General features: G+C 41.9%; 1 protein-coding gene across 5 annotated transcripts in view; it reads right to left on the bottom strand.

The window, feature by feature from the left end:
• LOC132402194 (pre-B-cell leukemia transcription factor 1-like) overlaps window positions 1–12,403 on the bottom strand; it is a 465,767-nt gene that overhangs the window by 77,070 nt on the left and 376,294 nt on the right. For 4 of the 5 annotated variants that reach the window (XM_059984902.1, XM_059984901.1, XM_059984905.1 and 1 more), the window contains 2 exons: window positions 8,712–8,847; window positions 6,004–6,163 (listed from right to left, as the gene is read on the bottom strand). In XM_059984902.1, coding sequence (XP_059840885.1) covers window positions 6,004–6,163; window positions 8,712–8,847 — 296 coding nt within the window. The remainder of the gene's footprint in view (window positions 1–6,003; window positions 6,164–8,711; window positions 8,848–12,403) is intronic. The other variant, XM_059984904.1, reaches the window with a different exon arrangement.

The raw sequence follows: 12,403 nt of genomic DNA, 5'->3' as shown, positions 1-12,403 counted from the left end.
TGCTGGTGAGACACTAAGCCTTTGGGATAATTGCAAGTCTATGCCTTTGGTATTGCTTTACTCATGCATGAGTGCTTGGTGGCAGTGCTGATGTTTGCAGTTTTTGCCTGGGGGGTGGTGATTGTTGTCCACTTTTGCTTACATGCAGGAGGGAGAGGAGCGTCTGGGGTACTTTGGAGTTCTTATGTTTAACTGTCATTCATTCTTTGGGGCACTTCTCTGTTTCCATGGATGTTTGCGAAGAAAAAGCATTTCAGGATGTATATTGTATACATTTCTTTGACATTAAATTGGACCTTTGGACCTTTGAAATGGGGAGCAGATTTTAGAAACATAGAAAGATAGAAAAGCTATAGCACAATACAGGCCCTTCGGCCCACAAAACTGTGCCGAACATGTCCTTACCTTAGAACTACCTAGGCTTACCCATAGCCCTTTATTTTTCTAAGCTCCATGCAGCCATCCAGGAGTCTCTTAAAAGACCCTATTGTTTCTACCTCCACCATTGTCTGCATAAAAATAACTTACCCCAACATCTCCTCTGTACAAAGGGAACAGAGAAATGTTCTCAGGGAAATGCACAGCAGAAATGTGGTAAATTTTCAAGGAACATTTGCAAGGAGTTCTGCATAGGTATGTTCCATTGAGGCAGGGAAATTATGGTAGAGTTAAAGAACTATGGTGTACAAAGTATGTAGAAAATCTAGTCAAGAAGAAAAGAAGAGCTTATGAAAGGTTGAAGAAACTAGATACTGTTGGAGCTCTAGAAAATTACAAGGTTGCTAGGAAGAAGCTTCAGAATGGAATTAGGAGAGCCAGAAGGGGCATGAGAAGGCCTTGGTGAGCAGGATTAAGGAAATCCCCACAGTGTTCTACAAGTATGTGAAGAGCAAGAGGATGAGCTGTTTGAGAATTGAACCAATCAGGTGCAATAGTGGTAACATGTGTATGGAGTTGTAGGAGGTAGCGGAGGTACTTATTAAGTACTTTGCTTCAATATTCACCAGAGCAAAAAACCTTACCCATTGTGAGGATGACTTACAGTGGACTGAAATACAGGCAAATAGACATTAAGAAAGAGGATGTGCTGGAGCTTTTGAAAAGCATTGTTAGATAAGTCACCAGGACCAGATGAGATATACCCCAGGCCATTGTGAGAAGCAAGGGAGGAGATTGTTGGGACTCCTGCGATGATCTTTGCACTATCAATGGGGATGGGAGAAGTACGGGAGTATTGGAGGGTTGCAAGTGTTGTTCCCTTGTTCAAGAAAGGGAGTAGGGATAACCCAGGAAATTATAGACCAGTGACTCTGACTTCAATGGTGGGTAAGTTGTTGGAGAAGATCCTGAGAGGCAGGACTTATAAGTATTTGGAGAGACATAATCTGATTAGGGTTAGTCAGCATGGCTTTGTCATGGGCAGGTCGTGCTTTATGATCTTGATTGAATTCTTTGAGGACGTAACAAAACACATTAAAGATGGTAAAGCAGTGGATGTAGTGTATATGGATTTCAGTAAGGTTCCCCATGCAAGGCTCCTTCGGAAAGTAAGGAGCCATGGATCCAAGGAGGCCTTGCTTTGTGGATCCAGAATTGGCTTGCCCACAGAAAGCAAAGGGTGGTTGTAGATGGATTGCACTCTGTATGGAGGTCGGTGACCAGTGGTGTTCTGCAGGGATCTATTCCGGGACCTCTCCTCTTTGTGATTTTTAATAATGGCCTGGATGAAGAAGTAGAAGGATGGGTTAGAAGTAGAAGAGTAAGTTTGCTGATGACACAAAGGTTGGAGGAGTTGTGGATAGTCTAGAGGGTTGTCAGAGGTTACAGCGGGACATCGGTCGGATTCAGAAATGGGCTGAGAAGGGGCAGATGGACTTCAACCTAGATAAGTGTGAAGTGGTTCCTTTTGATAGGACCAATTTGAAGACAGGATGTAATATAAATGGTAGGACTCTTGAGAGATTTTGTGGGCCATGTTGATAGAACACCCAAATTGCTGTGCAAATTGACAGTTTTGTTAAGAAGGTGTATGGTGTGTTGGCATTTATCAACAATGGGATTCAGTTCAAGAGCCATGAGGGAATGTTACAGCTATATAAGACCTTGGTCAGATGCCACTTGGAGAACTGTGTTCAGTTCTGGTCACCTCACTACAGGAAGGATGAGGATTCTATAGAAAGAGTGCAGAGGATTTACAAGGATGTTGTTTGGATTGGAGGGCATACCTTACGAGAATAGGTTGAGTGTACTCGGCCTTTTCTCCTTGGAGTGACAAAGGATGAGAGGTGACCAGATAGAGGTGTATAAGATGATGAGAGGCATTGATTGTGTGGATAACCAGAGGCTTTTTCCCAGGGCTAAAGTGACTAACATAAGGGGCATAGTTTTAAGGTGCTTGGAAATAGGTACTGAGGGGATGTCAGAGGTAAATTTTTCGCACAGAGAGTGGTGGGTGCATGGAATGCACTGCCGGTGGCAGTTGTTGGAATGGATACAACAGGGTCTTTTAAGAGCCTCTTAGATAGGTACATGAAGCTTAGAAAAATAGAGGGCTATGCGCTAGGGGAATTTTAGGCAATCTCTAGAGTAGGTCACATGGTCAGCACAACATTGTGGGCCGAAGGGCCTGTAACGTGCAGTAAATTTCTATCTTCTATGTTCTATGTTCTATGATGCTTTGATTCTATGATCCTGTTTCTGTACTGTATGACTCTCTGAAACAGTGAGGCTTTTAGAGTACTCTATGACACTCTGATTGTCCGATCCTATTTCTGTATTGTATGCCTTTCTGATTCTATGATCCTATTTCTGTACTGTATGATTCTGATTCTACAAACCTGTTTCTGTCTGTTTGACTCTCTGACTCTGTGGTGTAACACATGCCGGCCCCGTTTCCTCCTCTCATTTTGCTCGTGGTCCCATCAACTAGACCGTTCCTTGAATGCTAATCCTACCTGTTCTCCCTGTTGGAGATTCTCCCTTGGTCCTTTTCTTTTCTCTTCCTCCCTGCAATTTAAAAGTTTTGAAGAGATGTTTCTGACTTGAAACATTAACTGTTTCTCTTACTGCCTGAGCAGATGACAGTTTCCAGCAGTTTTTACAAGTAGAAACATAGATTTTGGTCTCAAAAATTGTTGCTTCACTTTTACAATCTCTGTCCCTTACACTAAGACCATTCTGGAATGTTGGGAAAGTTTGAAATCACTCTCCATTATAACCCTATTGCTTTTGAACATCTTTCTTCAATTGCTTACATATATGTTCCTTTAATTTCCACTGACTGTAGAGATTCCTATAATATCTGACCAATGTCTATATTTGCCCTATTTCTAATAAATATACCACAGTGATAAGCTGGGAAAATGTCCTTAAAAGACCAGAAGACATTGGGGAAGAATTAGGCCATTCCGTCTATCGAGTCTGCTCTGTCATTTCATCACGGCTGATCCATTTCCCTCTCAGCCTGTTTGCTGCCTTTTCCCATATCCCTTCATGCTCTGATTAATCAAGAATCTATCAACCTCTACCTTAAACATACCTAATGACTTGGCTTCTGCAGCTATCTGTAGCAATGAATTTCATAGATTTAACACTCTCTGGCTAAAGAAATTCCTCCTAATCTCCATTCTAAATGGATATCCCTGTATTCTGAGGCTGTGTCCTCTGGTCTTAGACTCCCCCACCACGGGAAACATTCTCTCCACATCCGCTCTGTCAAGGCCTTTCAACATCAGATAGGTTTCAATTAGATCCCCCCTCATTCTTCTTCAAAAGTTATGCTATAACCAGAACTTTGCTCCAAAATGCCTCTTCAGTAAATTCATCTATCTATCTCCATAAGATATGCTGTTAATGAGGGATATGGATCATGCAGGCAGAAGAGATGTAGTTTAGTATGACACTATGTTTGGCACAGATATTGAGGGCTAAAAACCTGTTACTTTGCTGCATTGTTCTATATTCAACATATTCTAAAATCTTATACCTATTTCCAGATATCCATGGGTGAGGCTCATTCATGTATTGTAAACACTTAAAGCTCATGTAGGAAGGAAATGATTCAGCAAAATTTTTACTGGCAGAAAATAAGCTATCGAGCCAAGTAGGAAAAGCTTTTCACTATTAGTCAGTAGCCTGGATGTAGACTACCTGAGTGTATATTCAAGTAGCTTTTAATATGATGAGGGGTACTATCGCCTGCACTTGTTTCAAACCAGTGCTCCTCCTCAAAGTCGAGTATATTGTCATCTGTGCAAGTACCTGTATGCACAGTTGCAAAGAGAAACTTACTTGCAGCAGCACCACGGGTGTGTAGCACCACAAATCCATCCTCCATTTGGTTTAAATCTCTACCTCCTGGTCATTCACATTTTGTTCAGGGTAGGCAGGTGATAGTCTTCATAGATGGAACAAGACGCTTCATCCATTGTATTTATGCTGACAATAAAGTATCTATGTAGGCAAATCCCATTTTCCAGGACTTGATCTGTACACCTGTGTACAGATGTACACTTTACACCTAATTGGATGGGGAGCAATGAAAGTCTCACACATACTATAGAGGTTATGCCATGGATTGGTCCTGTCGAGGCAGACATTAAGTATTTGGACAAATCAGGTTACTGACAAAACTTAACATCAGTTAGTTACTCCAGATTCTTAAGTTCCCACTGCAATTAATAAAATAAAGCTTCCTTTATCATCCCAACTTGGTTTCTTGATTGCTGCTTCTTGGTATGTTTCCAAATAGTCCTACAACATGGGGAATATTGTTCAGTCCAACACTCCCTGACAGCTGAACAGTGTTGAGCATTCAGTTCTCTGGGACTAGGACTGCAGCAGAAAGTAAGCAGATGGAGGGAGTTCTGAATGGAACACAACTGACACCAGATTGGACAGGTGAATGATAAACAATGAATGCTCCTGGTGATGTTCAGAGAAGCATGTGGTTTCCTCTCCTGGATTGGAGCTCATGCTGCTGTTACCCAGCGCTGAAGACAACTTGATCTGAAGCTCTAGGTAAAGGAAGAGGAACATTGACCAGAGATCAAAGGGATCTGTCACTTGCCAGCTCCAGCTGCTCGCATTATTTTTGCTATCGTTAGCTCAAAATGTGATACATCAAGAGACAAGTTGAAGTGTTTTATCCTTGTAGGTCCTTCATTCTCAGAATTGGACAAGGAAAAGCCCACCTGCTAATCACCCATCAAAAGCCACCAGCCTTTGCACCTCAGGAGGAACTCAGGCAAATAACTCACAAGTCTACCTGACAACATATTCCCAGGAAACTCACAAAATGAGTAACAGAATGATCAGTGATGTGGTACTCATGCAGTACTAACCAATGACTGAAAAAGCAGCTTAGGTTTGGTAGCTGTGGAGGGGGTGTCCATCATCTTCTGCTCAGCATCTATCCTAATATCATCCAGGCTTAATAATCCACCATAGGTACCACTTGATTAAACTGACAACTCTATCAAATCACAACTGTGCCCAAGCTGAAAGGTCACTCAAAATTGTAGTGATGTAGAGCAGCAAATTTCCAAGTACTCCCAGGATAAGCCAGTGAATTTTCATCTTCAGAAACAAAGATGGAATGGTGATAGGGTTGCTTTACTGTTTGGAAAAGATCATTTAAGCCCATAGCAGAAACTTCTGAAAAAGATCAGCCATGATCAGGCAGCAACCATGCAGAGAGAAACAGAGTTAACACCCAGGCTCTGCTTTTCCCTCTGCTGAATGACCTGCTGAGCATTTCCACAGTTTTCTGTTATTTCAGGCATTCTGAATTAGTCATGAATATTTTTGTCTGAAACAGTTTCAGCCACAGCAGGGTAAAGCTGCTGAGCTCATGATTTCCTGTGCACCAAATATGAGAATCCCTACAATGAGAACTGGCCTTTCAGCTTATCCATAGTGCGGGGTGGAGGTGTCCTTTAAGAGTTGTTCGAATTGAAGACCTGATTAGTGTCTGGCTGTGCAAGGTGGCCCATAAACACTCACCAGTGGAGTTGGGAGTGGACGGGGAGTTGGCTTGACTTCCTTGAGGTGTCGCGTTTGTCGCAGTTACCGCTGTTTTGGCGGCGTACAGATTTGCCTCCTCTTGGAACTTGCCTATGTTTTTCTTGTATCGGATTCGCTTGTTACCAAACCAGTTTGACACCTGCCAGAGAAATGTCAAAGAAATTAAGACATAAAGTTAGCAGTCTTTGAAGTTGACCAGAGACAGCCAGAATTGGGAAGTGTGGGACACAAATAGAAATATATCATGAACTGCTTTGTATCACACATCTGGAGGGAAGGTTGAAAGAGCTTTTAGCCAGAGTAGAAAACTGACTTTCTCCCCATGGTTTCATTCCATCTCCTTTCTCTCTCTTCATTCATTCATGGCTCTTGCTATTGAAACCAGACCAATCATCTGAGAATTGTTTGAGCCTGTTGTAGTTGGGTTTATTGGATGTTGGAAAGTTATTGATTCTGGACAAGGTAATTCAGCCCATCAAGTCCATGCCAGCTACCCAGACAATCCTACTCCTTCTCCATACCACTCTTTCCTACAAATGATGATCCAATTTCCTTTTGAAATAATTGATTGTCCCTATTTCCGCCAATCTTCTATCCAGGCCATTAGGCTTCTGAACTCCCTGCCGCATCGTATTCAAAGTGGTTAATCTATTCCATACTTTACAATATTTAATATTAATGGACTTCAGTTTGTTATTTATGTGTGATTCATCTGCACATTTTATTTTTACCTTCATAAGTTATCATGTACGATGTGTATTATGTGTACTAATATTACATCCTGGTTCGAAGAACGTTGTCTCATTTCTATATACATTATATGGTTATATATATTATATACATGTACAGTATATTGTTAAATGACAATAAACTTGACTTGACTTGACTTGACTTGGCTTGTGTTATTGTCAGCCATGGTATAAAACAGTTCTTTCTCATCCTTATCCTTTGCTCAAAGCTAAACCAAAGCTAGCATCCCCCTTCCCTCCCCACCTTATTTTTCTACCATAAGGATTGGTGTAAATTGGTAATTGATGGTCAGTACCCACGATGGGGTGACGGTAGTCTTCCCCTGTATGGCCCTGGGACTCTATCCAAAGGGCCAGCAATTCCTTGTGGTCTTTAGCAAAGCAGTTGCAATCTCAAGCTGGGATGAATTTGGATAGGATGCTTTCTATGATCCATCTGTATTTTTCTAGGGTAGGGAAGATGAAAACTCGAGCTGAGTGGTGAAGATTTAAAGGGGACCTGAGAGGCAGGTTTTTCCACACAGAGAGTGGTAGGCATCTGGAATGAGTTGCCAGAGGAAGTGGTGGAGGTAGGTACAATTGCAATATTTAAAAGACATTTGGACAGGTACAATAGATAGATAAGAAATAGATATGGATCAAACGCAAGCAAATGGAACTGGTTCAGTAAGGCACTTTGCTCAGCTTGGATGGGTTGTTCCTATTTCCATGCTGTGTAACTCTATCAGTTATGGCTCTAATAATAACCTTGCAAATATGGTGGAATATGCAGTGGCCAATCAAGATTCTAAACAAGGATATTTTGTGCTTCAGTACCCACTTTGAAATCAGCAAGAGATGTTGCAAAGTAAATATTTCTGATCAATCCTTTATGAATGTATAATCCTCCAGAGTGTCTCTAAACAACCATACCTATCCTCCCAATTACCCTTCTCTGGCTCCATTGTCTGAATGGAGTGTGGTTGCTCTATGTTACCTATCCTCCCCGTTACCCTTCCCTAGCTCCATCGACTGAGTGGGGTGTTGTTGCTCTATGTTACCTATCCTCCCCATTACTCTTCCCTAGCTCCATCACCGAATGGTCTACTTCTGCACCTATTGTCTATTGTCTATTGACTGAGTGGAGAGTGGTTGCTCCATGGAGATTCGTTTTCTCCTTCAATTACATGCCTCAAGAAGGAGGATGCTTTCCTTTGATTAATATCATGGAAATAAAAACTAGCTACGTGTTTAGTTCTCAGAATGCTCATTGTTTACTTGTGGGAGCTTACTGACCATAAATTGGTTGCGACACTCATTTATAAAGTTACAATTATCATATTCAAAGGGAAGAAATCCAAATATCTTGAAGATTAATAAAATTCTGTATAATTTCAAGCTCTTTATCTTGATCAACATCATTGCTCGCTCTGGTCCACCAGCCACTGTATTTCAACAACTTTTGCAGTTTTGTGTTCTGACTCCACAGCCATAAACCTTTTCTTCACCAGTAATGAGAATCCCTTTCTTCATAGTCTGTCCATCCCCACACCCCAATGAATAGGATGGTATTAGCACAAGTCAGATGAGGTCACACTTGCAGTATTGTTCTCAGTTGTGGTTGCCAAGCTACAGGAAGGATGTCATTAAACCAGAAAGGGTGCAGAAATTACTCAGTGAAAGATTCACAAGGATTTTATTGAAAATAGAGCCTTGATTTATCCAAAGAGGATGGGAAGGCTGGGACTTCATTCCCCTAGAGCAGGGGTTCTCAACCTGGGGTCAGTGGACTTCTCAGTTAACGGTAGGGGCCATGCTTAACAAAGCTTGTGAACCCTTGCCCTAGACTGAAGGATGTTAATGGGTGACTTTTTGGAGGTCTATAAAATCATGGCTTTATATCTGCACCCTGCACCTTTACAAATACAAGGCCAAAGGTACAATGTGCAGCTCGCTTACCTGTGCCACTGTGATGCTACACTTCTTTGCCAGTTCCTCCTTGGCTTCTTCACTGGGGTAGGGGTTGTTGAGATGTGAGTAGAAATACTCATTGAGGATCTCTGTTGCTTGCTTGCTGAAGTTACGTCTTTTTCTCCTGAAAGTAAAAAGATTTCAAAAAAGAAAACAAAAGGAAACCCACTCCTCACCAAGTCCTTCTCTCACCCTGTGACCACCTCCAGCTCCCACTGCATTCCCTCTTCTCCAACTTACTGTCACCCGAACAAGGACCATCTCTAGACTCTCATATTTCTGCATTTAATTCACCTTACTGGCCAACATGATTTGTCTCAAGATGTTTGCAGCCTGATACAGTTAGTGGTCTGAAGTGGGCTAGCCTACAAGCAAGCAGTTGACCCACAACTCCAGCAAACCACATTCAATCCTGAACTCTGGTGCTGTCTGGTGGAGTTTGGCATGGGAGGAAACTGGGGCACTGGGGTACATGTGGGAGGGAGCCCAGAATGGTCATGAGAAGAACATGCAAACCCCACACAGACAGCATATTTAGGTAGTTCAGTGGGACCTAGGAAATCTTTAAACATGGGTGGAAGTAGAGGAGATCCTTTGGATAGGATTGGAGGGGTATAGTGGGATCAGAGGCAAATCAACCTCACTTGAATCAGGTTGAAAAGGTGAGATAGTGTCATACAATGAGGAAACAGGCCCTTTGGCCCAACCCATCCATGCTGAACATGGTGTCCACCTAGGCTAGTCCTATTTGCCTGCATTTGGCCCATATCTCTCTAAGCCAGGGATTCCCAACCTTTATTATGCTATGGACCCCGACCATTAATGGAGGAGTTGGTGGACCATAGGTTGTGAACCCCTGCTCTAAGCCGGGGTATCAATGTACCTATTCAAATGTCTTTTAAATTATTGTACCCACCTCAACCACTTTCTCAGGCAGCTTGTATCATATACCCATGAGCCTCTGTGTGGAAAAGATGTTCTACAGATCCCTTTTAAATCATTCCCCTCTCACCTTAAACCTATGCCCTTTATAGTTCCCTGTCCCTGGAAATAAAACAATGTCTATTCATCCTATCTATACCCCTACACCTTGTTAAGTCATCCTCACTTTCCTACATTCAAGGAATAAAGTTCTAACCTGTCCAACCTTTCTCTATAACTCATGCCTTCGAGTCCTGACAGCATCCTCAAATGAAAGGATCAGTCAACGTTTCGGGCCAAGACCCTTTGTCAGACCCTTCGTCTCGGCCCGAAACGTTAACTGCTCTTTTCAACGGATGCTATCCGACCTGCTGAGTTCATCCAGTTTGTTTGTACGTGTTGATTTGACCACAGCATCTGCAGTGTACTTTGTGTTTAGCATCCTCAAATCTTCTCTTCATTCTTTCCAGTTTCATGATGCCCTTCCTGTAACAGGATGACTGAAAATGTACATAATGGTTGCAGCTTGAAGAAAAAGTGCCTTGGTCAGCCCACTGCTGTTAATTCTGTCTCCTGAAATAACAACACTGCGGCCATAGAAAAAAAATTATCTGGAGAATAATTCTAAAAACTAAACCTTTGCTGAGTGAATACAAAATCTCAGTCACACATTCATCTATCACTGACCTACAAGGCTCAGTCTGGCAAAGTCTCAGGTTTGAACTTATTTTCAAATCTCTGCCATCTCTCATGCATCCAGTTTCTGCAGACTCCTCCAGCCCTTCAGCTCTGGCTGTTCTGCTGTTCACCATTGTTACTGGACCTTCGGCACTCTGAGCCCTGAAATTTCCTCCTTAAAGCCTTGTTCCTGTCCTTCCCTTTCATCTGTTATATCACAATTTAAAATACACTTCACAGACCAAGCTCTCAGAGCACCAGAGAACAGTAGAAGGATTAGGGTTCAATTAAATCTACATAAACTGATGTTATACTTCATTTATAAACAGTCATGCTCTAATCTACTAACAACATCCTTGATTTGAGACTTAGCCACTCGCTGAGATATCTAATTTCTACATTGCATGCAAGCCCCACAGGATCTCATTTGTTTCAATAAGATCACCATCTTAAAAAATACTGATAGGACCATAAGATGTAGAAGGCCATTGAGTTTGCCCTGGCATTCAATTGTGGCTGAAATGTTTAACTCGTTCTACCACCTTCTCCCAGTAACTATTAATCTCTTTACTAAACAAAAGGTGACGTCTTAAATGACTTGGCCTCTACAGCTCTCCGTGGCAACAAATTCCAAAGGTTCATCACCCTCTAGTAGAAGAAATTCTTCCTCCTTTCAGTACTAATGGGATGTCCTTTGATTCTGAGGCTGTTCCCACAGATCCTAGACTCTCCTACTAATGGAAATATCCACTCTAACAAGGCCTTACAGTATCCAATAGACTTCAATGAGATCTCTCCTCATCTTTCTGAACTCCATCAAATGCAAACCCAAAAACATTGACACCCCTCATAGGTTAGGCTTTTCAGTCTTGGGATCATTCTTGTGTACATCCACTGTACCCCCTAACTCTCTGAATCTAATTCTTTACAGTCTCATTTAAAGTCATCTCAATGGCTTTCCACTTGGCCTTGAACCACAAGGATAACAGCAATTGGGCTACTCTTTCTTGATTACAGCTCAGTATTCAACACCACCGTTACTTCATTATTAATCTATAAATTTCAAAGCTTTGGCCTCTGTACCTCCATCTGCAACTGGATCCTTGACTTCCTCATCAGGAAATTACAGTCAGTGTGAAATGGAAATAACTACTCTTGCTTGCTGACAATTAAGACAGATGCACCTAAAGAATGCATGCTTTGCCCAATGCTCTACTCTCACTACACTCAACATTGTGTGGCTAGACACAGCTAAGAAGTCACATAAATTTGCCAAAGACATATTTGTTGTTGGCAGAATCTCAGATGGTGACGAGGAGGCATACAGGAGTGAGATAGATTAGCGGGTTGAGTGGTGTTGCAACATCAATCTTACACTCAATAAGACCAAGGAATTTATTGTGAACTTAGGAAGGGGAAGGTTGGAGAACACACACCAGTCCTGACTAAAGGGTCAGCTATGGAAAGGGTAAGCAGTTTCAAATTCCTGGGCATCAACATCTCAGAGGATCTATCCTCGGGATATCATACTGATGCAATCATAAAGAAGGCACACAGTGACTTCTATATATATATATGACTGTATTTCATTAGGAATTTGAGGAAATTTGGTTCATCACCAAAGACACTAGCAAATTTCTGCAGCTGTACTCTAGAGAGCATTCTAACTGGTGTATCACTGTCTGGTATGGACGCACAGGATCAAAAAAGCTGCAGTGTTTTTAGACTAAGTCAGATCCGTCATGAACACTAGCCTCCCCTCCATCAATGACACCTTCAGAAAGGCGGTATCAATCATTAAGGGCTGTCACGATAGATTATTATTTTGCAGCACAGTTGAGGGCTGTGATATGTTGGTGTAACCCATCATATGACGCTCAATGGAAAAACATTGAGGAGTGGGTACTTCCCATCCCTATTCAAGCAATTTTGGCTGATAACAACCTGCAAATGTACATAAATACTATTGATAACCCATGGGTGAAATTGACTTAAAATATGGAAAACTACTATAAAAGAATATAATCCAGAGGGAGATATTGCAATTCTTAAATGGTGTGCATATGACTCAGATTTTACAC

Source organism: Hypanus sabinus, chromosome 11 (genome assembly GCF_030144855.1).
Source record: "Hypanus sabinus isolate sHypSab1 chromosome 11, sHypSab1.hap1, whole genome shotgun sequence".
NCBI lineage: Eukaryota > Metazoa > Chordata > Chondrichthyes > Myliobatiformes > Dasyatidae > Hypanus > Hypanus sabinus.
This window is presented reverse-complemented; position numbering and strand designations above follow the sequence as displayed.